At 40.7% G+C, this 25675-nt stretch overlaps 3 protein-coding genes across 4 annotated transcripts; 1 reads left to right on the top strand and 2 right to left on the bottom strand.

Moving 5' to 3' along the window:
• The first annotated feature begins 517 nt into the window (after positions 1 to 517).
• On the top strand, positions 518 to 5547 carry tefm (transcription elongation factor, mitochondrial). Its single transcript, XM_080879399.1, has 5 exons — positions 518 to 2808; positions 3023 to 3507; positions 4357 to 4506; positions 4639 to 4817; positions 4941 to 5547. Exons 1-5 carry the CDS (start codon positions 2766 to 2768, stop codon positions 5200 to 5202), a joined length of 1119 nt encoding a protein of 372 aa, XP_080735525.1. The 5' UTR covers positions 518 to 2765; the 3' UTR covers positions 5203 to 5547.
• Positions 5257 to 11660, bottom strand: atad5b (ATPase family AAA domain containing 5b). Its single transcript, XM_080879397.1, has 15 exons — positions 11018 to 11660; positions 10678 to 10923; positions 10485 to 10581; positions 10300 to 10382; positions 10045 to 10193; positions 9165 to 9327; positions 8785 to 9050; positions 8598 to 8691; positions 8458 to 8522; positions 8108 to 8282; positions 7911 to 8029; positions 7036 to 7823; positions 6461 to 6619; positions 5615 to 5743; positions 5257 to 5396 (listed from the first exon to the last, which is right to left on the bottom strand). Exons 1-14 carry the CDS (start codon positions 11556 to 11558, stop codon positions 5665 to 5667), a joined length of 3024 nt encoding a protein of 1007 aa, XP_080735523.1. The 5' UTR covers positions 11559 to 11660; the 3' UTR covers positions 5257 to 5396; positions 5615 to 5664.
• Positions 11661 to 13672: 2012 nt separating this feature from the next.
• On the bottom strand, positions 13673 to 23292 carry suz12b (SUZ12 polycomb repressive complex 2 subunit b). Of its 2 annotated transcripts, none has more exons than XM_080879734.1 (17): positions 22996 to 23292; positions 22608 to 22752; positions 22133 to 22179; positions 21972 to 22036; positions 21770 to 21838; positions 21598 to 21647; positions 21035 to 21120; positions 20718 to 20949; positions 20385 to 20490; positions 20179 to 20284; positions 19882 to 20059; positions 18000 to 18085; positions 17428 to 17571; positions 16894 to 17051; positions 16046 to 16244; positions 15361 to 15440; positions 13673 to 14591 (listed from the first exon to the last, which is right to left on the bottom strand). In XM_080879734.1, the coding sequence occupies exons 1-17, from the start codon at positions 23008 to 23010 to the stop codon at positions 14285 to 14287; spliced, it is 2073 nt and encodes a 690-aa protein (XP_080735860.1). In that variant the 5' UTR covers positions 23011 to 23292; the 3' UTR covers positions 13673 to 14284. The 2 variants fall into 2 exon arrangements, with proteins under 2 accessions (XP_080735860.1, XP_080735859.1); XM_080879733.1 differs by having other exon boundaries at positions 18000 to 18088; positions 22996 to 23291.
• Positions 23293 to 25675: the final 2383 nt, after the last annotated feature.

The following is a 25675-nucleotide window of genomic DNA, read 5'->3' on the forward strand; positions in this document are numbered from 1 at the left end:
CGGAGAAGTATAGAGGTCACAAGGAGTTGCACTGTGTCTTTGTGGATTTAGAGAAAGCATATGATAGGGTGCCAAGGGAGAAACTGTGGTACTGGATGAGGAAGTCACAAGAGGCAGAGTATGAGGGAGTATTTGAGGGGGGTGCAGGAGCTATGAGAACAGTGACGCAGTGGTGAGGTGTTTCACCAGGAGTGACAGATGGGTAAAAGATGGGGGTGGGATTACATCAGGGATCAGCTCTGAGTCCCTTCTTGTTTGCATTGATGATGGACAGGTTGGCAGATGAGGTGAGGCGGGAGTCTCTGTGCACTACGATGTTTGGAGACAATATTGTGATCTGTAGTGAGAGCAAGAAGCAGGTGGAAGGGAGCCTGGAGAGGTGGAAGTATGCACAGGAGAGAAGAGGAATGAAAATCAGTAGCAGCAATACAGAATACATACTTATTTATTTATTTAGGACAGTGCATGTTAATGAACATAAATGTAAAAAAAAAAATTTACATGAATGTAAACATACCAGATTATAGCCAAGGGCTAATTTCCATCTGTTGTCCTTAAGCATAAAAATAGACATAATAATTCATAAAAAAATCATCATTCATTCATAATAAAAACTCCATCACCAAACTTACACATACACACCATTCTGTTCCCAAATAAAACATTAAAACTATATAACTCATACATGATCACACACTTGAATTGTCCATAACCAGTTTTTAACCTTTGCCTTAAACAAATTGAATGTCGAGCATTCTCTAATGGGTTGAGGAAGACTGTTCCACAGATGGCCACCCTGGACAGAAAGGACATTCTGCCCAAATGCTGTCCGTCTGTGGGGTATAAACAAGTCTCCTCGGATTGTAGCTCGAGTGGTCCTGTCTGAGCTTTCTTTATGCCTAATGAACTGCTTTAGTGGTGGTGGAGCAAGGGAGTGTAAGACTTTATATATTAAACTCACTCTTTTAAGTTTCACTAAGTTATTGATATTCAGTAATTTATGTTTTTTTAACACATGACAGTGGTGGTGGGAAGTCGGTTTTTTGTCAAGTAGTTTTAAACTTCTTTTATAAATGTTTTCAATAATTTTAAGTGTTGTTGGACAAGCAAGTGACCAGGACGTCAAACAATAGTCCATATGAGAGATGATCATTGAGTAAAAATAAGTTTTTGCAACATTCATATTTAAATTATTACGTATATGATTAAAATTTCGATTATTAAATTTAAGTACCTGGGACACTTTATTTATGTGACTCTTGAAGGACAATGTTGGGTCTAGAATGACCCCAAGATATTTAAATTCTGGAGCCAATTCAAGCTCTACTCGATCCAGGAATATGTTTGACTGCTTCAAGTTTAAGGGGCGTTTTGAAAAATACATACCGACAGTTTTTGAGGTGTTCAACATTAGGCATGAGTCCTCCAGCCAGCTATGCATTAATGCTAAAGCAGCTGTAAGATCTTTTGCCACCTGCTGGACACTATTTGCTTGCGTATATATAACTGCATCATCTGCATACATTTGAGTAAATATATTTGGACAGACTTCAGGTAAGTTATTGATAAAAAGAGAGAACAATAAGGGCCCAAGAACAGATCCTTGAGGAACCCCTGTATCACAGTCTAAATATGGAGATTTAACCCCATCCAACACCACACACTGTTTCCTGTGTGAGAGATATGAAGCAAACCACTGAAGAGCCTGACTGGAGATATTAAACCGAGTCAATCTGGATAACAATATCTGATGGTTTACAGAGTCGAAAGCCTTCCTCAGATCTAAAAATACAGCTCCAACACAGGGACTCTTGTCCAGCAAGCTCTTCAAGTTCTCCACTAACATACACAGGGCAGTATCTGTGGAGTGATGTGCCCGAAAGCCAAACTGCATGTAACTGGATGTAATGAGGGTTGGGTGTTTTCTAGATGAGCAGTGAGGAGTTTAACCACCCACTTCTCAGCTATTTTAGATACGACCGGGAGTATGCTTATGGGGCAATAATTAGCCATGTCAGTCTTCACACCTGCTTTGAAAATTGGTGTAACTGCAGCAATTTTCCAATCTGTTGGAACAATGGAATGTTCGAATGACATATTCAAAACATGAGTTGTTGGATACTTGTGAATGACACGGACAGAAGTGTAACAATGAAGCTGCAAATAGTAAAGGTATTGACGGAAAATTAGTTTAAGTAACTGAGGTAAACCATCTAAAGCACTGGACAATGCACAAGAGGAGTAAAGAAAAGAGTGGAGGCAGGGTGAAGTGGGTGGAGATGTGTGTCAGTGGCGATTTGCAACAGAAGGATACCAGCAAGAATGAAAGGGGAGGTTTACAAGATAGTAGCAAGACCTGCTATAATGTGTGGTTTGGAGACCTTCACCCCTAAATGCAGCAGTCGAAAAAAGATAGTTTATCATTATGTATTAAACATTAAAAATAAAAAATAAACCCAGCTCGGGAGTGGACGAATAAGCATTCTGTTATTTATCAGTTAATATTATTATTTATGGTATTATTATTTACTTATTTTGTTTAATTGTCTAATTCTTTATTTTTGCCTTTATCTCTACGACGTCCGATACATCGAGGCCTGGGAGGGATTAAGCAGCATTCCGGAACCATTTAAAGTGTTGTTGTTGTGCCACACCGACCAGTTAAAACCGTTGGACACCAAACAATCAGAGGGCGAAGTTGTTCCACCTGCATTATGCCGGCGAGCAAAACCGTCAAATATTCATTTTAACTTCAAGTAACGATAATGTGGGTCGCCAGGCGAGTTTTGTCGTCGCTGGTCAAAAGAAGTAAGAATTTTTAATGCACATATGTCGTTAGCTAGTATCGCCAGTTGTAAAATGTCGTTTCATTGCAAGCCTTTAGAAGTTGCATCTTCTTTTATGGTCTTAAATGTTCATGAACAGGTATACCTTAAGTAACTTTGGCTGAGCTCCACACTCATATTGTAAAAGTTAACACCTTAAACGTTAGACAACACATGTTGCCCCGTTGTGTTTCCAGGTCAGTATGCGGGACAGTCCGGTTTGTTTTGCCGCCCTCAGTACGGCTCCTTCCCTGAGCTGCGGTACCTTCAATGCACATGCTGCTGGAGAAGCCGGGTTCCCGTGGCGAGCTTTGAGACCCTTAACGCTAATCTGTCCTCCAGTAATGAATCCTGCAAGGATGACGCGAGCAGAACGCTGGACACCTGCTACACCCCAGAGCAGCGAGACGCTATCCTCCAGCTCCTCAACACCGCCACGCCAGGAGAGCTGGCCGGGATAAAGCTGCTGCGAGGTCGCAAGTCCCTCAACATTGTGGAGTACAGGACTAAAAACGGACCCTTTAAAACTCTGGAAAGTGTGGTGAATGTTCCACTGCTAAAGCACAAAAGTGCTGTCATTGTCTTCAACTCCATTCTCAACCCGACGGTTAAGAAGGAGAGGAAAGTGAGGATACAGCTGGCCAAGTTCATCAGGCCAGAGGTCGACAAGTCTTGGTTAGAGGTGAGCTTTTCGTGTTAACAGGTGATTTCCGGTGTGTGGTTTGTTTGTTTTTGTTTTTTTGTTGTTGTTGTTTTGTTTTTGTTTTGTTTTTTTTGGGGGGGGGGGGGGGGGTCATATGATTGTGATTTGGTGGTATATAAGTAAAATTGAATTCAATTCAATCATTATTTGACAAATAACAGAAATCACTTCTTGATAGACGATCAACATTTGACACATCCGTGTTTGAAATATCTACATTGGTCTGTATGATCACGGGCAATTCTAGGATTTTTTTTCTTAATTGTTTGCACTTAATCTCGTTTTATTTGTTGATAAGCCATCCTCTGTCAACAGTGCCCATATTTTGGATGACACAGATGTTCTGTTATGTAATTACATGATCTATGAGAATTATGAACCACATAAGTGGGTTCTTCCTGACTCAAAGTAGGCTTTTTGCACATGATATGCACATAGGTTGGTACACGTGTACTGTTCAAGACTAACAATCTGCCACCCTGCTTAGAAGTCTTTCTCCCTGTTTTTTTTTTTTTTGTAATAAGTGTTGATAAATGTTTTCATGCTTCAGTAAATTAAACCCCACGTAAACAAATGTAATCGCAGCCCCATTGATTTTCCTTTGGCAGAAGTTTAAATCTTTGGGGCCAACTTTTATGCTTGGAAAAGCATACATGATATTGTAATCAAATCAAATATCACAGGATGTTGGATAGCTGGTGATGGACTTTGCTGTGATAGGGTTTACTGTCTACTTCATAACCTTGAGCTGTTAAAAGAAAATATTAACTATGAAAAGAAAGAGCAGGATAATGCTCTCTAATCATGATTCTGTATTTGCCGATGCAGGATGCCAGTTCCATAGTGTCACTCATATGTGGGACTAATAAAATTGCCTGGGCACACGTGGACCGTGGAATGAGTGTACTGGACTGGCAACAGGTGGACTGTCCGAATTTCCTGAGGGGAACTTACATGGCTTCTGCTTATTTGCATGATGTAAGTACTTTTGTAGAGCATATTATTTCTAGTAAAGTCTAGCTAAATGAGAACGTTAATGTAGACTAACAGTCACTGTGTTTTGGAACTTTGTTTCTGTAACATAATTCATTAATTCTGTGATGCCAACAGGTGTCTTCAGTTGTGGCCCTCCTGCCATCAGCAGATTTCTACATAATAGAGAAATCTTCCATTTCAGTCCAAAACACAGCTCTGTTCCCCATCATGGCACACATGAGGGCTGTGGAGGCCATGCTTTTTGCTCTGCTGGAGCCCAAAAATTCCCTGCCAGAATCCAACATTCCTCCCAGGTGAAGTTAAAAAAAGATATCAAAAGTATTTGGTTTGAACTTGTGCTGGTCACATCTGTAATCCTGCACAAGCGAGCGTGCATGCAGAAACTTGACCCAGAAATTCTCTCCTTTCCTTTACAGGGTTCTCAACATGATGAGGACTGCTGTAGGGCGCCACTTTGGACTGATGGTGGGTGAGTCTCGAACAAGCGGGGCGCAGGCAGTTCGACAGCTCATGACAGAGTCGGTGACGCAGAAGCTTCCCAGAATAAACTTTCCCCAGGATCTGCTGGTGAAGTACAGGAATTCCTTCCAGATGGGCAGCAGAAGAGGAGGGGAGGAACTCTGTGACGCTCTCCTTCAGGCTATAGCCTTTTATGAGCTGCTCAGCGACTGCTCCTGAGAGCCACTAGCTGGACTCGTCTCGTCACCACACAACCAACAAACCTCAGAAATGGAATTCTGAGTTCTTTTGAACTTTTTTTTCCTTTGAACTTTTTGGAGATGTTTGAGTATAAGGGCTGCTCCTGTGTTTATTTCTGCTACTAACCCTGACAGGGGCAGTGACAGCTGTCGTCCTAGCATTTTGTGAAAAACCTGTTTGTGGATAAAACACAAAGGATGAAAAGCATAAAAGTTTGTGTCAAAAACCCATGTGAGTACCTGAGTACTTAAAATGCTCAGTATAATTTACAAAAAAAAGGCAAACTTTTTATTTACTTAATGGTTGCACTTGCATATAAATAAAAAACATGATTCCTCAAATAAACCATGTTAATTTCATTTCACAGTATCTGACTAAAATAAATACTGACAGGAGTAAACTGAGGTAGAGATGATGTACGGTTCAATAGTCTTTTAGGAGTCACGTGAAACCTTCTGCCAGGAGCTGCATAGTTGACTTTGAGAGGCCCAGGTGAATGTTGTTGAGGTAGTTCATACACCTATTGTGGGAGAAATTAGTATGTAAAGTGTTAGATAAATGCACAAAATGTTAGATATATTTTAAAGGGATTATTCACTCTTAAACTAAATGTACATTCCTCCACTCCCTTCTGGGGTGTAGTGTTATTTATCAATCTATATTTCTTATTATGTCAGGCTTATGATTCATGACAGAATCATAGCAGCAAGGGAACAAGTTGTTTTACAAAATGACTTCCTGTGCGGTTTCTCTACAGGTACCTCTGCTTCCTCCCATGGTCCAGACACGGGCTAGTTAGGTTAACTGGAGATACTAAATTGGCCATGTGAAAGTGAGAATGAAAGGTTGTCTGTCTCTGTGTGTTAGCCCTAGTGTGAAGAAGCGGTGTTATTTAACTCTTGTCCCCTTGAAAGCCTACTATGAGTAAATCTTTAAGCGGTTTTCTGAAACGAGTGGTTTCTGCTTATAAAACTAAATGACTGGGTGTGCATCAGAAGTTAGTGAGGGTGGTCTCTGCAGATATACTCCTGGACAAACTAAGAAACTGTTCTAAATGTTGTCAAACCACATCTTCACTGATCTACACTGAGGTGTTCAGGGAGGTTATCTGCCATTCTCTCTCACATGAACTTATTGTGATATTACAACCTCACTAGTAACATAAAATCCATCTCCATTTCCTGTCATTTATGATTGTCCCCTACTTTCGGACTCTTAAACCTTGTGTCTGACTCACCTCAGTGGCTCTTGTTTCTGTTGCTGTGCTTTATGTAAGCGGCAGATGGAGCGGAGGACCGGCATGTAGTCAACACACACAGCCCGTCTGTTCCCCAGCAAAACGAAGGGTTTACTGCTGAGAACCGTCCTGTTCAGTCTGAATCTTCTTTGGGACAAACTGGAGGCACGGGAACAAAGAAATTGGTGTTCTGCTTTATAATGTGCACAATATTAGAAATGTTTAGTGAAGCATCCACGTGCATTCATGAGCCCCCCCTCATCCTGGAGCGACATCGCAGGTAGAATGAAGTTCTATGTACTTTTCCACTAAAGATGCTTTGAGTTATTTAACTGAAATTGTTAACCTTTCATTGGTCAGTGTCTTGCTTTTTAAATGGATTTGGACAAGATTTTATCAAATGAGTGTCATGTAATGGCGCTTTCCCTTATACTTACATTATAAAGCATTTAAAAGAAGTCAACATCCTTGAAACTTAAGCAACGATAACTAAGTGTATGACTGGACAACTGAAATGGAAAGATGGTAAACAACTTGAAATGGCATTCAGAAGATGAGGTGGAGAGCAGACTCACCTTGGCTCACAGAGAGGCTGAAAACTAAAGCTGAGACTGTGTCTTTTAGAAGAGGTCAATGCAAGTCTCTCCATCAGCCTCCCCCACCTTTTGTCCTCCAGCACCTGTCTGATTTTTTGCACTTCAGTCCATGCTTCAGACGCTCTGCACAAGCACCTGTGACACCCCAAACCTTCAGCAGCAGCCTGAATGTCCAACAGCCTCTCCTGACTGTAGCTGCTGTCCTCTTCCTCCCTCATCTCATCCAACAAACCAGCCTTTAGCGCCGCTCCTGTCCACACAAATGACTCGGGTGCGCAGGAGTCGGAAACACGTGTCCCTGTGGGCGGCAGGGTGGCATCGAGGTAGGACATGATGTCAAAGAAGTCAGTCAGGGCGTCTAAACACTCACTCTCCTCTTTAGCTGCAATTTGTTGAGCCGTACTGCCTGAGTGCAGAGCTTTTGAAGGAGTCCCACTGAATGAGAATGTTTTTTCAAGGCCCAAACTGTCAGATGATGTGTTGTTATACTTCCTTCTGCTAAGCTTTGACGTATGGCTTACAGATTTGCTGTTGGTCAGTGAAGCCCTTTGATAAATGCTTCTATTGTGCTGCTCGATGTGAAGCCCAACATCAGATTGCTCGCACTGCAGCCTGGAATAAGCTACTGTTTCCAAGCATCGAACCGTAGTATGCTGAGCTGCTACAGACAGGAGAAGCTCCAGGTTCAAATAGAGAAGCGGCACGCCTCGTCTCCAGCTCTCAGCGAGAAGCATCAAGAGCTCGTCCATGTGCTTTTTAGACGAGGACTGAGAATCAAAACACGATAGATCGGAAACGTTAATTTCATTTGGAGAAATGATCATGAAGATTTATGCAGAGAAACAAATACTTGCCTTTAGAAGGTTCAGCAAATGTTCTGGAGTTACACCGCAAAGACCCAGCATGTTAGCAGAGCAGCCCGTTTTGTACGGAGGCAATGAGTCTAAATGTTCTCCTTCAGCAGCATCTGAGTCTAAAACAATAAGATTTACAGAGAATAACATAAAATTTGTTTTAAATGTTATTTATGCTTTATGTTGGAGAAACTTACACTGCACACAGATGGGTTTCTTAGACCTTCCACCACTCTGCACCCAGACCTGCAGCTGCAGCAGGCAGCGTCTGACATCACCACAGGTGAGTCTGAGTAGGCTGCTGACGTCACCTAAATCCAGCTGCACTCCCTCAGCCAGACACACCAGCTGCAGGTAACTGCACATATTCACCTTTGAAAAGATGGAGTTAATGACAGACTGAGTTATTTTTCTATTAATGAAGTTCTAATAACATTTTTCTTCTTCTATAGCACAAACATGCAAGAAGAGTGCGGCGCTACTGTCAAACACATGCATGCAGTTGTCATTGAAGCTGTGTGAGGCGGTCGAGGTAACTTTGACTTACTGCTGATGGAGTTTTGAAAATTATTTCATCCAAGCTGCCGTCGAATCGATCCTTGAATAAGGGATCTGAGGAAGACACTAGTTTAGAACCAACAGCTCATCTTTAAAAGTGAAATTCAAACTCTGCGTGTGCGTCTTTACCGTTCGTAGTCAAAATGACTGGTCTTTTAGTGGCACTCATAAAAGCCTTAATGGCTGCAAGGAAACCGACGTCATCGTCAAATATAACGTCAACCTGCAAGAGCAAGCGATAACAGTGAATCTGAAGCAAACACGGTTAACGTGTGGCTTTATATGCCAAACGGTGTCGTGCTCAGAAATGGTTTACCTCTTCAAAGAGAATAAGTGAAGTGGCTGTCTTTTTCTCTGCTACATCAGAGCCTGACGATGAGTTGCCCAGTTTCTTGTTCTCTGGCCTTTCAGATGGTGACAGGAAACCAGACTGTAAGTGATCTGCTTTGGCCTTCATCCTAAAATAGCGAGTCAGAGTGACTGTGGCTGATTTTGCTTTTGCGCTGCGACGAGAGCCTCTCAAATTCTGTGATGTTCTTCTTTTTGAGGTGGAAGTGACATTTTTAGGAAGCACCCTTTTTCCTGTTAACAGAAAATATAATTACCTGTACGGTAAAATTGTGCCTCTGTTGTTTTTCAGTAAAAGAACTGAGGGCTCTGATTACTCGTGTTACAATGAAAACAAATGATCATCACCTAGTAAAATCTCAGATTTAGAAGTGCAGGTGTTGGTGTTGAAGTAAGCCGGTTTCAGCTGGTCTTTCCCCGACGTCTCCACTAGGTGTGACTGGGTAACCTCCTTTAGCTGGGACAGAACATTGCGCCCATTGCGCTGTGAGGAACAGTTCACCTCAAACACCTTGGTTGAGAAGAAACCAAAGCATTAAGACTAGCGGTGGAGAAAAAAATTTATGGCAGGTTTTAGTGAGAGTGTGAGAAATTTATCTTACTGGATAAAACAGAGAATGACACAGTTTAACTCTGAGGACATAATTTGACAAAAAATTGTCACTGTGAGTGAAGTGTTGTGATAATATCATATTGTGGGGTGTCTGGTTATTACCACCTCCAGTGGAGACCTGATCAAAGTCAAAAATGTCACATTTTACCAGTTTTAAAATTGGAGACTCCGAGCATATCAGGTGTTGATTTTTTATAGGTACCTTCTGGGATGAGCCACAAAAATTTCAACCAGTAGAAAAGTAATATATTGTGAGAAGGATTCAATTTTAAATTTGAACTTCTGTACATTTCATATTACAGCTGTCTGTTGCCATTTTAAATTAGCTGTTTAACCACAGCTTAGTTTCATAGGGGTCGTTTGTTTTTATGTAAAGTTAGTGAAATCAAACTCATGTTAAGGATCATCGTTATTAATATTACAATGAACTAAACAGGTTATCTACGGGGATTCTTTGCTTTACTTAAATGGGAAAAAGGTTTTATTGGACATGTTTGGGATGGTGAACTGGCATTAAGATTCATCCTAACATGAATCCATGTTTGGTGGAACTGATTTCTCACAAGCCTTTGACAGCATCGCTTAAAAAACACCGGACCTTTTTGCAAATCCCACCTTGAAGCCCAGCTCCTGAGCACAGGCGTACACCGAAGCAGTCTTGCCCACACCCGACGGTCCTGTAATCAGCAGGGTGTTACCCAGTGGGTCCTCTCTGCCATCGTCTGATCCAGCTTCACCCTGGAAGTCTCCACAATCCCATGACTCTGCTCAAAAGGATACTTGTTACTTTTCCAAAAGTCACACGCATGGAATAAAAAAGAATAACATGTCTGACTGAGCAAAGCTTCACAGTGAAGAACCAGTTCATACCATTACTGTTTTCCCGTTGCTTCTTTTCCTCCATTTGTCTCTCCTTGTCACGGGCGGCTCTTAGTTTCCATTTCCTTAACCAACTGAACTCCAAGAAGAAAACATCCATAAAAAGTTTACACTCCTGATGCTGACTTCAAAAGACTAATTAATCAATTAGACTTGTGTAAATATCTTAAATTCACCTGTACAATTTATTCACAGATGCAGGATTACCAATGACCTCACTCGAATGCTGGGGACTGTACTTATCTATCCACAGCGTATCCTCAAAAAATAAATCTAGACAGAAGAAAGAAGAGAAAAAAAAGTACATTTCCTGCAATTTAAAGGGAATAAAAGCACATGTCAAACTGTTCTGAATGAGACAAGCATTACTTCTTTGAAGAGGATCACAGCTTTTCATTATGTTCGGCTCATCAAGACTTGGTTGGCTCGCCCTCTGTTGCTTCAGTCTGCGAGTGCGACTCAGCTTACTGCACCTGGGCTGTTTCTCTGCAGGGTGAACACTACTGCTTCCCAGGACATCCTGATGTGACGAGTGACCCACATCTGCAGCACTCTCTGCAGACCTCAGACGCTTCGGTACCCTCTGCAAGAGTTCATCTACCCGTTTTCTCTTTTCTTTTAAGGGATAATGCGGATATGAGGAGGAAAGAAAGGGGAACAATTATATCCTCACTGAGGAGCAAATGTACAGACAGTTGTTCAGTCTAACCTGTGAGTGCATGCTCCTGCAGCCCTTCTCCTGCCTTCTTCCTCAAAGTGTTGAGCACAGCTTGGACTGGAAATGCTGGATTAGAAGTTTGGATTTTTTCCAGGCAGCTGTGCAGAACTGAGGGTGACAGCTGTCCCTGACACCCGTCCTTTATTGTCACGTGAGAAACTGCAGGTGGACGTTTTACTGGTTGCACGTTATCACCTTGAAGAGGGAGCACGGATTGCTGCGTGCTATCCAGAGGCTGGTCCAGCTCCCCGTCGCTGCTCCGCTTTCTTTGCTGTATCGCTCGTAAGAAAATCGGAGCAATTTTAGCTCCTTTTGCGCACAAAGAATCTCTTATCTCCAGGACTGGTTGGGGGTGTGTTCCCGAAAGCCATGTAGCTGAATTTGAGCCGTTTTTATCTTTTGAATCCAGCGAGATTTCCTCTTTAGAGCAGCTCGACTCTGATAAAACTATAACCCCGGCAGTTTGCGTCACGTCTTTGCACCGGAAGTTTGAGTCTCTGACTGTTTTGACCTTTCTGAGTTTATTTCGCATCGTAAAACACGGCAAACTAATTTTTAAAAAAGGCTTTAGTTTGCAGGCTGCAGGCTGGCTATTGCCATTTTGAATTTGGCGCTTGGGTTTTACGTATGACGTCATTTGTGCGACGTTCGCGTAACACAGAAATATCGGGGTTTTTTTGTTTCTTTCAAACGAAGCTAGCTAGTTAGGGCTGTATGTAAGAAGAAAATGGTATGAGGAATATAGGACATGGAAATACACGAGTACAGTCAGTGCTACATTCATCCGCAGAGCTGAAGTGACGCTTTAAAAGTGCGCAGTGTTTCTCTGCAGTCAGAGATCGTGCGTACACAGATATCCCACACTGATACAGATTTGCCGCACTAGTTACAAAAGTTCCCAAAACCACACAAACCTTTCTCTAAAGTCTCAGACCAGCTAGTTACAGATGTTTTTACTCAAATAGAATAAAGTGCAGTGTTAGATTTTACAGCTTTTGTCACCTGTAGTGCATTTTTGTAGCATAGACATGTATTTATATGAAACCATCCAGTCTCAGTCTTGTGTATCTACTTCTATAGACTCACTTGCCACTTTGTTAAGTACACCTGTTCAGCTGTTTATTAAAATATCTGAAATGAGGCAATCACATGACAGCAACTCAGTAACTATAGACTTATAGAGGTGATTAAGAGGACCTGGTGAGTTTCAAACTGAGCACCAAAATGGTGAAAAAAAGTGATTTACTTGAACGTGGCATGGTTGTTAGTGCCAAACTGTTGGTCTTCTGGGACTAACAATCATCTCTAGGTCCCCAAAAGTTGATTCTGTTCATTTAGACGTAGCATTTTCAGTGGGAGAAATGTACAGAAAGTTGCAGTTTTGTCATTAATTGGCTGTAATGCACAAACTAAAGTGATCTTGACTACAATTTGATTGAAGGCCTATTAGATGTGTTCACTGTGCACAGGTTTCACTAAAATCCGTACAATATTCGAGCAGCAGTAGTGATTCTTGTGAATTGTGGAAGGGTAGTCAGTCAGTCCTGCAGCCAGTACATCTAAAAACAGTACAGGAATGGATAAGGACAAATGTTTTATTTCTTTAAATATAAAAATCCCCTTATCCAGAGTGTATATGCCACAATTTTCCACAGGGTGTTTTGACAACAACGTTTTTGTTTTCCACATGGACACAGAAAGCCTCCACGGATAACGGAGGGCAGAGGGAGAAATATACTGTTAATCTGGTTGTCCACAAGGGAATTCTGATGAAACTGAATGGTGATGTTCACCAATTTATGTGCACACTACTAAACACAACTACTGCTTCTTTTTTTCCCTCAAAAGAAGTGTTATGAAAAAAAAATTATACATACTTTAAATTTGTTTTTTTTACAGAACTAAGAGAATGATGAAAACATTCCCCTTTGGCATCAACTGAAACTAAAAGAACAACTTAGTTGGACCTGAAAAATCCTCCAAACAACACCATATTGCTTTGAAATGACAACTGCAACCTGTTCTTTACTAGATGCGAAACGGGGCACAGCTAAACATTTGATGTGATTACACTATACACATTTCTGTCAGCTACTCGTAACCCACGTTTAAAAATATAAAATTCAATTAATGTGTCTCCAATGTTCTCAGAGCTTGAAGTAGGGGGAAGGAAAAAACAAACAAACTGCAGGTGCCTACAACAGAAAACAGCCGACATTCATTTCTCTGATGCTTTGCACGGCACACGGTGTGATGTGCTGCTGGTTGTCCACAAACAAAATACTCAGAAAACTTGACTTCCTTGGCTTTCCTTGCACTATCATCAATGTCAAACATGATGAAATGTAATTTCGGTTTTGTTTTGTTTTTTTAGCCTGGACTGAAATCTTACTTTATTCTGTAGTCCAGGATCCATGCTTACAGTACAACACTGACAACCTTGTCAGGAAACCCCACAATCCTTTTACTGTATCGCCCTTCATTTGAAATGTCATCCATAGCAGCGAATCCAGCCCTCCACAGATGATCATGAAAAAGCTGCATTCAAGTGCTGACGCAGCATGATCACATTTTTTTCCCCCTTTCCAAATGACAATTTCAAGGTAAGCCTTCTAAATACAAACACCAAGTGCTAAAATAACCATCTAAAAAGGATACATTTTTAATCAAGGTTATTGTGTACGTGTACAAATAAACAGTGACAATGTTACCAGTACAGTTTTAACTGTAGCTGTCTAGCATACCGAAGGCAGTCGTGCCACAGTAAAAGACACTCCATTCGTTTACTCTCAGTGACACAAGGATAATTCAATGGCTCCTACAAAATGCATATTAAGTAGGTTCAACTTGCATCATTCAGTCCACAAATTCCTGGTTTGTGTAGAAGTGGGCAATTCACTTTTATATTGTTCATATTTGGTTCAGTTCAAGTTCCGAAAACTTGTTTACCTTGTATACTGGTAAATGGTAAAGCGCTTTTCTAGTCCCTAAGGACCCCAAAGCGCTTTACACAACCTGTCATCCACCCATTCACACACACATTCACACACTGGTGATGGCAAGCTACAATGTAGCCACAGCCACCCTGGGGCGCACTGGGGCGATACTGATCTGTGTCCAGTCAGTTCATCTGCTGCTCAGTTCTCCCACCTATCTAAGCACCAAAATGTCGGTAAAGTCCATTTAAGGGAGCAGGGGAGGGGGGAAGAAAAATACAGAAAAATACAACAATCATAGTTCCCTCCAGCCAGCTTTACATCAGTCTGTTAGAGCGCTTTTTGTCCTCTTGCCCTGCTGTCCCCCACTTGGGGTGATGGCATTTCCATTACAGGCTCCTGCTGGATTCTGATCCTGCTGGTCCACCTCAACTTCCGGCAGCTCTTCTTGTATCTGCCGCAGTCGGGCCATCGCACGATCGATGGTGGATGTGCTTACCAGGTTGAAGTCGTGCATGCTGACTAGGTGCAAGAGGAAGTTGCGGCAGAGGTTGCGCCGGATGATGTGAGCGCCGCGGTCCTCCACGAAAAGCATGATGGCCTGATTCATCTGGTTGTCTGCAATGAAGCTGAAGGGGGGAATAATCAAATTATACGAGTCTAGCATTTCTACAGTCAGAGGCTGTAAAAACACCATCAGCTACTTTGAAGTCACTCATTAATTTGCGGACTACCATTAGAAGCTTTGAGCTCAGCAGCTCCAGCACTGATGCTTTGGAACCAGATTTCATGAGTGTGTGTGGTAGCTACATGTCAACCAAAGGCTGCCCTGCCCTAGAGGATACCCTGCATTACTGATTTTACTCTGGGACCACTTTTAACATAATGTACAAAGAACCTTATGTGCCTTAAAAACAAAAAACAGACTGGAAACTGACAATCAAATTCAAGGCTTTTTGACACACTCATAATGGAGACATGTTTCTCACAGACATCTATGATCTGACTCTTTTACAACTAAATGTGTCACCACCTGCTGGCTACTGAAAGAATGCAGGTTTTAGAGGCTCCACACTGTGACCAAAATATGTAAAAACTACAATATAACTGCTGGGTGGTTTATTAAATTGAGCATATTCTTGAGGATTTTTTTTTTCTGATTTGTTTGGAATTGTCTGTGACGACATCCTGTTTAATCCCATTTATTATTTGCAAAAAGTTTCCCAGAGCAAAAAGTTAAGAAATAAAATAAAGTAAATAAATAAAGTCCAATATGTTTTCCCCTCACCCAGTTGAGAAAAAAAAAAAACAAAACCCTCACACAGTTGAATATAAACTAGCTACACCGTTATAAGCATCCTGCAAAATCTCTGCTTCAAACTGATATATTCAGCATACCCATGCTTCATGACGTGCAGGTTCCACAGCTTCATCACCTCCTTCTCTCCTTCATTAACGTCCGTGAACTCATCCAGTTGCTATAGTAATTAAAGAAAATAAATAAATGATACTTAAGATACACTCCAATATGAACAACTTGCCATATAAGCCAAATGTAACAGTAAAACAGTGTAATGTGTGTCGAGTTTTACATCATTACAATTGTGAATAAGCAGTAATGAAAACTCATCAGGGGCTAATCTCACAGGTTTTCTGTCACTCCTGTCAGAAGTGTAACTAACAGACTTTGTTCTACAGGGTTCGGTGAGATCAATAATGAAGTGACACATGTTGTGTATCAGTTGAAGAACAAGCTGAAGAGGTGTTCAGTGTTGGCAGCAGTTTTTCTGCCCTGAGCACCTCCAAGTTATTTATGGGTGACCGGCCAGACCCAAATGATTTCTCACTCTGTTGCTATGGTAACTCTGAAATCTTTGTTTTGCCATTTCTCAGGTTGTTTTTTTTTTTTTTTTTTTTTTATGTTTCCCTCTCATCCCAATTGTGGGGGTCTGGGAAATTCAAGGACACAATCACAACTTTTCTTTGGATTTATTTCATTGGTGAATCATTTCTCCTTTACTAAAGTTGATGACAATCAGCCTTTTACTGGGTAAAAATGACTTTATGAGCACTGGTTTCTCACCGTGGCAGTTTTCTCCCTGAGCCACTCTGGATCCCTTTCATCCTCGCTGTCTACATCCATTTCCTGAGGCCGCAGGGGCATGCAGCTATCACTGTGGAAATAAAGGCGGTTATGTCCACTGACATAGGTCCTCTGCTGCTCCAACTCTCCGTCCTCAGACTCCAGGAACTCTGAAAGACTTGGTTTGGTCCTTTTGGGCCTAGCAAGAGAAGAAGAAAATTCATTTTGTATTTAACACTGTGTAGGCTGACATTTCAGAAATATATAATTTTACTGTCGTACATATGAAATAATATTTTCAAAGCATCCCCAGTTTGAGGTGGAATTGAGGTAACCTTTAATAAAATGTACGTAACCTTGCATCCTCACCAAAATAAACATTTGCTCAGTTGTTAAAACTAGGATATAAATTTATAGGGGGTTTTTATACACTTGTCCGGATTTTTTGCCATAATTTGCGTATGAAGTTTTACGTGTTAAGGTTTGTGACTTTTAAAGTAAAGGTTTATGATAAATATGAAGATACTCCCCTCAAAGGAATCAAGTAAAAACTCTTCACGCTATTGTCGGTGTATGCTTTCATCAATTACATCTCGGCTTTCCAGACTATTATCAACCAAACTCATTTCTACCAGATACATTAGTATAAGAACATATCAGAGCTAATCCGTTTAGAGTTGCCTTCCTGCCAAGTTCCTCAGACTTTTGCTCCAAGTCTGTTTAAACCATGGTTAGTGTGCATGATCACGTCATTAACGTTAATTCAGCTCATTACCCCTTCATTAACAGACAAACGAAGAGGAAAATGAGTCAGTTCTGTTAACTCTGACTGAAGGTCGTGTGTCTACCTGGAAACCAGTACGTGAGTCACAGCGGTCCTCTTGACTGGGCCGTTGCGGCTAAAAGCAAAACCTGGCTGGCTGTGGATGTCCTGAGGGTTGCCAACGTATGAGCCGTCATAGCACTCGTTGATGGAAACGTCTATCCTTGCTCCTTTAGGGTGAGGCTGCAGATTAAGAAACAAATAAGAACTATATCATCCATTCAACTGGTAAAACAATCATTCAATGGTTAATATTTAATATGGAGCAAATGATGTGATTAGATAACAGATTAAATATTTGAGGAAAAATCAGGAATAACGACAATTAGAATAATCCCAGTCTCCTTGCACTCTTTAACTGACAAGACTGAAAACACATAACACAAGTGTATAGTTTATACAAGTGTTTTAAGATACAGCTTGCAGATTACACCCCCCCCCACACACACACACACACACACACACACACAGCATCTTTGAACTTTAAGACTGTGTGAGATCCCATGATGTCTTGTGAAGACTCATGACTTGCCCAGCCACACACACACTTATTTCTTACCACATAGTTGAAGATAAAGCGGGAGTGGGAGAGTTTGAGGTGTTTGAGCAGACTGTAGAGTTTGCTGCAGTTCAGGGTACACCAGGGACAGTGAAGATCATCTCTCGCCTCCGTCTGCTGCCGCGTATTATTGTTGTACAGAAACTGAGGAAGAACAAACCATTGATTTACTACAAGATAAACCAGAGATGGTGAACCTACAGCAGATGTAAAGCAGGGTCATAAAAATCAGAGTTACTGTCACTTATGACACGCTAAGGGCAAGCACCCAAAAGCTAAAAATTGCCGCTACATTAAGTTTTAAAAAGGTGAATGATTACTAGTGGTGCAACGGATCACGGTTGATCTGTAATCCGAACCGTGAGATTTTTTGATCCGTTGCACCACTAATGATTACAAAAAAAGGGGGAGGGGGAGGGGGGGGGGGGGGGGGATCAAAACATGACAGTAATTCTAAAACAGCTCCAAAAAACATACCACAAAGACACTGCACATTTTTATCAACCTAAACAAATGGTTCTTATAATAAGTGTGCCAGGCTCAAATGTATTCCTTACTGTTGTGTGGTGTACCTGATAAAATATACGTAGCTTCTGTCGCGGCTCACATGGGACCTGCTCTTTCTTCGTCTGAATGTCTGTGCTGACTGACTCTTTCACTGCTGACAGGAACAGATGGAGAAGTTAATTCTTGGAGAGTCACCAAATAACAAATTATGTGGACTTTTTTTGTAAACACACTGAAGGGCTTCTTTGAGAAGGAGAAATTGCATTTCCCCCCCTCCCCGCCCAGTAACAAAAGATACACAATCTAAGTGCAAATACACCTGTTGATAAAGCCCATTTCAGACATGGAATACGCAACATTGTTGTAGCTTCACCTACATGTTTATGTAATGACCTGATGACATTAAAAACACACGGTCACTGAAGAATTTCACCTTTGTTACAACACAGAGCACAAAAAGAGTTTCCTTTCCACCACAAGAGTAGAAGCACACCTAATGAGCAAATAAAGGAGGATGAGTGCTTACATTTCTGAAATGGAGAGCATAAGTGACAGGATTTAAAACTTGATGTGCAGATGAAAGGTTAAGCCACAGAGAAACAATCACAAGTGCTTAAGGTGAAAGAGATGAGAGAGATACTAACCCACCCCCTCACTAGGCAGGTCAAGCGTTCCTTTAACTATATCGTTAGTTATATTTAGTTGCATATAAGAACCCATATTGAATACTGACATTCATTCGCAAAACAAAGACTTTAGACACTCCTACTCTGTGCGCAGAAGTCCAAGAGATCTTCCAAGAAAGGTGTTGCCATGTTCCAGAAAAAAATAAAATAATTATTGCTCAATAGTCAGCGATTTCATACCTGTTCCTCTAATCTGGAACATAACCTGTCCTGGAGCAGGTTATATACGCAGCATAAGTTACCATGGCGAGCTACTCCCGTAAGAAGTAATCCACCTTTGTAGTACTGAAAACCCAAGGTTAACCCTCAAGTTGCTGAGATAAGCCAAAATCCAGCTTCACAGCAGAGACCTCTGGTCCCCTGTTCCAAAACAAACCTAAATGCAAACAGATCATTTATGACATGGTTACACTATCTTAGCATTAAATAAATTGAGCCATTAGGGGCTCTGACTAATGCTAGGGGACACTTTGGCTGAGGAGCACCACTGCAAAATGGTAACATTAGTAAGTAAAGTATATCAGTTAGCACTGGAGTCAATGTAAATAATGTTACATCCAAACAGATGGCTAGCACTCACCATATCAAAACAACCCGAGCTTTTAGAGATAATTAATAGGACCAACTCATAACTGTGTGTATGCACACATGTCAGTCCACACACAGTTACTAATGATGAGACGTCAGGCAGTGACTCATAACTGCTTTTTGCTCATTTGGAAGCATTATGCCAAATACTGATACATATAAAATACTCCCCCAAAAAATAAATAAATAATTAAGTAGCAACATTGTGCCTTTTACAGAAGGATTGACGGGATTGTTCCAACATGATGGTGACGTGCAGAGGTGCCTGCACATTTATGGGATGAAAAGCATGTCTGAAAGGGACTCAACAGCTATTTACACAGCGCCTTTTGCCAGATTCAGTTACAAATAGATCATCCCACACCAACATCATAGTGGGCGAATAATCCAAAAGCATGACCCACTCGGGTTTGTCAGAGAATCTGTTCAGGAAATCTCTTTATTTGGTGTTTTGTCTGAACCCTTTTGCAGTGCTTTTAATTAATTAGAAGATCTGGCCTTCTCTTGTCATCTGTGGACATTTTCTGGTCCTCCTCTTGAATGTAATATAAGATAAAATGTAATCCAGGGATTTTGAAAAAACCGATAGCATCACACTGATAGAATTTTTCCACGTCATTTCATTGCTCTAAATTTCTAAGTTCAAGCTACCGTGAATTGTTTTTGTACTTACTCATGAGGGCAGTTCGGTGGTTGCTGGTTCTGGTCTCCATAGGGCTGGAGCTATCCGAGTTGCGCGTAGAGAGGGGTTTAGCCACAGGAGCAGTGGACTTTCCACTGCCATCACCTGTCCAACGCAGCGTGAACTGCAATGTGGGTCCCTGAGAAAATGTCTCAAATGGTGGCAGTCTCTGTGGGACAGTCATGGTCAGTGAAGCAGTGAGGTGGACAAGAAGGAAATTAGCATTCAAGTTCAATATGACAAACACAATTACACCTTCCTTTCAGAGACCGAATCCAGCCAGCCTACCTTCCCATCAAGAATGGTTTCCCATGTGGCTCGCTTCTTGCTCACAGGGCTGTCGTCCATCCCTTGCATTGACACCTCATACTCCCCATCCAGCAGCTGCAGTCTCCTGTGGACAAAGCAGTGCATGTTTTGAGGAGTACAGGCAAAAGCGACTGGAAGAGGGACATATTTAGAACTTAAAAAGGAAAGAAAGTACAAATCCTTACCTATTCTTATCAAAGACGGTCATCTGTGCAACATAGGTCTCTGTGGTCTGTCCTTCATCCCTATGGGATGAACTTCGCTTCTTTCTATTAGGAGTATCTGTTACATCTTCATGTTTAAAAACAAACAAACAAACAACAACTGAGACCAAGAATGTAATATCTAGCCAGCAACTATTTCAGTTACAGCTGGTATCATTTTCAGATGAGATGCTCACAGAAAGAATATTCAATCCCTTATGCTACTCTCCCAACAAACTGCACTGTTAAATTATTCATCTAAATGGTGCACAGTCAAAAACAGAGCATGAAAAGGTTTTACTGTGGGATTCCTACCAATGTTTTCATTGGCCTCTCCATTCACTAGACCACTGGCATCCCTTCTCCCTGTGTGTGATACCCTGAACAGAAGCGAGTAGGACTTCACCATGTGGCTGTTGCTGGGCTCAAATTCATTGCTGGGAACCAGTAAGGAAGGGTAGGAGCCGGGCTTGGTTTGGTTACTGTCGGGATTCAAAGGCACCTGCTTTTTACCTGTAGGCACTTGCTTTATCGGGCAGCTGACATCCTGAAATACAAAAACAACCACGAGTGAGCAACGGCAGATGCATTGACATGTTGCCAAAAGTGACAGACCCAGTGTTTTACTTTACCTTGCGTTTTTTATGGCAGACTTTGACAAGTAGCACCTCTAAGGACACAGAATTTTGTTCATTTTCTGAATTCTGAGATGGCTTTTCTAGAGGGAAACAAGAGTTTGTGTCAATCACAAACAACTGTATATTCTTCTTCTTTCTTATATACATAAGAAGCATCTCTTAACATCTAAGGAGCTTGGAAAGAAAAGCGTCTGGACTTCTTTAAGTTGCTTGAAGACGTTTCACCTCTCATCCGAGAAGCTTCTTCAGTTCTAGGGTCAAATGGTTGACCTTGGACTGAGAACCTTCACAGACATATCTCTTAACATCAATTAATGTTATCCTACATGCAACTGTAAGACTGCATAGCAGTATGTTGGCACAAAAAAAAAAAAAAAAAGTGTGACTACTTTTGTCATTTCTATTCAATGTGGTTGTTTAACATGTGTCAAAGCAAAACCAAATTTCAAACAGCTGAATATTGTAGAAATTTCTGACACACCTAAGCATTTGAGTCATTTCTTTCATAGGGAAATACACAAAACACAGGTACTTGGTGAAGATTAACATGTGCTTACCATCCTTATGGAAGAACCCAGTGAATGTTAACTGTAGATGTGAGGACAAGCTAAAATAAAAAATAAAAAAATGCACAGGTGAAACTAGGTCATATCAAGTGCTACAACTGTTATTAGCTTTGTTCAATACAAAATACAGAAAACAGATGCAACACTTGTAAAGCTGTGTTACCTTGGAGAATCCTGCTCCCCCTTCATCTTCACCACTGTCTGCAACATATCATCCACTTTGAATGTTTTCCTGGAAAGAAGTCAGAGAACGTTTGTTCACAAACATCGTCAGGAACAAATCATCTTTAACCAACTATGACAGTGCATCGTTATGACAAAAAAAAAAAAAAAAAAAAGGATTCCTGTTTCTCCAGACTCCATACCTTCTGGCATTTGTTCGACCATTTCTGTGAGACATGAAGGTGAGTGTCCTGTGCAAAAATATGGGCTAAGAAAAAAAAGAGGGTGGGCGGATATCAGTCATTTTCCATCAGCAGTTTAAAGCAGTTAAATTAAGATATAAATGTGTAGAGTATTCACTTACTGCAATCAAATTCCTTGTGCGTAGAAATCTGTATATCTGAGTTGGTTCTAGAAATACAACAAGTCTTGTTTTAGACAGTATCACACCCCTCTCATACAGACTTGATCTGAAAAACCCATCTATGTAGTGCATTTCTCACATGCCAACACTTCTTCTGGTATGTGGTGACTAATTTGACATGACTCCCCCCCCAAAAAAGAGAAAAAAGTATTGGGCGTGTGTTTTAGCCTGATTTCAGTCTGATAATTGTTACCTTACTACAGTAGTCATTACGTTAAGTTAAAAACAATATTTAGGACTCCATTTGGAATTAAACCAAATGCCAGACAGTCAAAAAGGCAACTAAAAACCCCCCCACAATAAATCACAGTAAAAATGATCAGAGTAGCGGAACAATCACGCAAAGCACAGGAAAGTCTCTCGTGAACCCAAACCGTAAACTTGTACTATAATGTAACAAGTAGTGAAGTCTCACTTTCAAAGGCCTGTAGGAACAGCTCATGGTCGGCCTGAATCTGCTCCATCTTGGGCTTTTTTACAGAGTTCATCATTGCTGATGAGGCAGGGTAGACGGCGCCGTTAGCTTTGCAACTGGCCCCGCTCATAATATGACCTGAGTTCTGCGGAGTGAGACAACACCACACGTTAGAAGAAAAAAGATTAAGGCATAGGTGCGGGAAACACAACAAGTTAGCTTAGCAAAACACTAGCATTAGCACGCGAGCTAACGGCTAGAAGCACAGCGCTAACACGCTAGCCTGCCTTTTACCGCACTATTTATTCGGTTAATCAAACCGCCGTTAACAAAGCTTCCAAAATTTGTAAAGTGGCAAATATGGGGTATATGAAAAAAAGTAACGTACCCTGGCTGATGGCATTAATTTGCTGGCCTCGCTGCCTCTAGCACAAGCCTGGCAGACTCAACAGCAGAAACCTGTGAAGAGGAGGCGACAAGACGCTGGCTAGTTAGCTAGCAATGCTAGCATAGTTTACTTCAAAACAAACCTCCGGACACTCGAAGCTGTTCTGCATTCATCCGTCCGAAATACTACCAGTAGTTCTGGGTATATTGGACCCGATTATTGATATTCTATCTATAACTTGTTCTCAATGCGGTATCCCTTCAATTTGTACTGAACAACAGAGCACTGGTCAGTTGTCAGCCAATAGGAGATGAGCGGTGCCAATGCAGAACTTTGATTGGCTACTCGCTTCAGTGACGTCAGACAACGCGCTCTCGCTTTCCACGATTTTGCGGGAAATCGAGTCCATCTGCATTCATCATAACCAGACGAGCACACAGCAGCCAGAGCTCTGTCATTCACAAAATGTACTCAAGAATTCACAATTTAAACCCTACGAACCCAAATATATTCAGTCTGACTATTTATTCAATGAAAAATCAATAGCAAATCAAAGATCGGAATTAATATTTATATTTTCTGTTTTATTGCATTGACCCATTGTTGTTGAGAGGTACTTCACATTTGTACGAATATTTTCAGTAGAACATAAGGATACAGGTGCTGTAGGTTAAATTGTGCTGTAAAAGTAGAAAAGTGTGGATAAAATCTATGTTAGTAATAAAATGTGGACGCTAAGAACATTAAACAAATAACCTAAAAACCTAACATTTACTTTTTAGTTTTTAATAATGTCGACATTATTCAAACAGATTGTACTCTTCCAGCAGGTTACAATAACTGTAATATTTACACACGTGGTATAAATGCTACGATTACTGTAATTTTTAAAAGATCATATTCTAATCCATGGAAGACGTTAGAAAAAATATTACTTTATATCACGGGCGTTTCTAGGTTTTTTGTTGTAGTTTTTTTTATTAATGGGGTGGCACAGGGAGAAATAAGAACACAAAGGAGACTAATGTGTGAACCCTTGTGTCCTATTATAGATTTATTACATGAAAAGTGCTGCTGTACTCCTTCTTTTTCCTTTCTTTCTTTCTTTCTTTCTTTCTTTCTTTCTTTCTTTCTTTCTTTCTTTCTTTCTTTCTTTCTTTCTTTCTTTCTTTCTTTCTTTCAGATACTCCCTTTTGGGGCCACCACAGTAGATCATCTGCTAAATCTCACCTTTTCCATCTCACCTGTCACGCCAAACTTCTGCAAGTTGTCCTTCACTACATCCACAAACCTCTTCTGAGGTCTTTCTCTTTTGTTCCTGCCTGGCAGCTCAATATTCAACATCCTCTGTCCAGTATATCCACTACCTCTTCTCTGCACATGTCCAAACTACGTCAGCTTTGTCGCTCTAATTTTGTATCCAAAGCGTTCAACCAGGGGCGGATCTAGAGAAATTTTCTGGGGGTGGCATGATGGTAGCATGGAAATCAAATAGGGTGGCAAAATCAAAGCCTTTTTTGAAAAACACACATGCAAGTGTTACATATGGGTAAAATGATTCAAATGCAGTAAGTATACACGTTTCATACAAATATAGTCTATCACTTAATTATTTTCTGTAGCCCACATAATTAAAAATTTCAGTGACATAAAACATGTGAATTCACATTTTTATGTACTTTTGATTTACATTTGTATTTCACCTTCAAATTGTTTTAAATTATTTTTTCCCTTGCGTTGCTTGGTATCATTCTTTTTAGCTTAACCTCGTGTATCTGAATTTACAGTTATTCTTTCATTGACATACTATATTAACACAACTGATCTGAAATCAAACACAAAACATAACATCCGAGAAGTTGTTTTGTTTTTTGTTTTGTTTTTTTTTTTGTTTTTTTTTTGGGGGGGGGGGGTTAACTGTAAAAACCACAGACACGTTTAGCAAATTATTTTCATAACTTCAAATACAAATATAAATTGTAAATTTTGAAAACTTATGCACAAATTTTGAAAATTATAAAGTTATATACAACTATTTATCTAAAAATGTAGCCAATGCATCTGGCGTTTTTTGTTTGTTTGTACAACCATTTAAAAATACTACTATAACTAAAATGAGAGAGAGAACAATCAGTTGTCACAGTAAGATGCCCGATAAAATTATTTGCGCCAGTAAAAAAATTGTTCGTCTGACACAAGACAGAGGAGAACACCGCAGGGATAAACTCTGCAGGCCTGACAACAGGAGATGTATCACTCCTCTGGTTTTCCACCTGGAGATGGTGTTTACATTGAAATCTACCTTTGTGGCCTTCATTTGTACCCACTGACACACAAAACAAAACAATGACTACACAAGACACTAACTACACAATACAACATAGCACACAAACTATAAACTCCATGCTAAACGTCATAAATCTCTCGCATCTCAAAACTCTCTCTCTCTCACTCGTTGGCTTTTTTTCCCTTTTGCACTGTAATTAGAAAATGCTTTTTTGTTTTACCGTTTATTCCACGCTAAACGTGACGATAGTATTTAAAAATATATATATATATTCAGTTTAACCTGAGTTTTTCTTTTAATATATTCATTTCTCATCATGTCCATCCTGATCACTCCCAGTGAAATTCTGAACATCTTCAGCTCTTCCACCTGTCTTTTCATAAAATGGGGCTC

This window comes from Rhamphochromis sp. 'chilingali' (assembly GCF_963969265.1).
Source record: "Rhamphochromis sp. 'chilingali' genome assembly, chromosome: 4".
Lineage (NCBI taxonomy): Eukaryota > Metazoa > Chordata > Actinopteri > Cichliformes > Cichlidae > Rhamphochromis > Rhamphochromis sp. 'chilingali'.

What these genes read in the sequence shown, in the direction of transcription:
- tefm (XM_080879399.1), top strand. Translation starts at nt 2,766, where the DNA reads ATGTGGGTCGCCAGGCGAGTTTTGTCGTCGCTGGTCAAAAGAA. An exon ending in TCGACAAGTCTTGGTTAGAG is followed by an intron (nt 3,508 to 4,356) that starts GTGAGCTTTTCG and finishes TTGCCGATGCAG; the next exon opens with GATGCCAGTTCCATAGTGTC. An exon ending in CTTCTGCTTATTTGCATGAT is followed by an intron (nt 4,507 to 4,638) that starts GTAAGTACTTTT and finishes TGATGCCAACAG; the next exon opens with GTGTCTTCAGTTGTGGCCCT.
- atad5b (XM_080879397.1), bottom strand. Translation starts at nt 11,558, where the DNA reads ATGCGAAATAAACTCAGAAAGGTCAAAACAGTCAGAGACTCAAACTTC. An exon ending in TCTGTGAATAAATTGTACAG is followed by an intron (nt 10,383 to 10,484) that starts GTGAATTTAAGA and finishes CTTGGAGTTCAG; the next exon opens with TTGGTTAAGGAAATGGAAAC. An exon ending in AGTCATTTTGACTACGAACG is followed by an intron (nt 8,523 to 8,597) that starts GTAAAGACGCAC and finishes TGTCTTCCTCAG; the next exon opens with ATCCCTTATTCAAGGATCGA.
- suz12b (XM_080879733.1), bottom strand. An exon ending in TCTGCCATAAAAAACGCAAG is followed by an intron (nt 20,950 to 21,034) that starts GTAAAGTAAAAC and finishes TTTGTATTTCAG; the next exon opens with GATGTCAGCTGCCCGATAAA. An exon ending in TCAGGGAGAAAACTGCCACG is followed by an intron (nt 15,441 to 16,045) that starts GTGAGAAACCAG and finishes TAATTACTATAG; the next exon opens with CAACTGGATGAGTTCACGGA.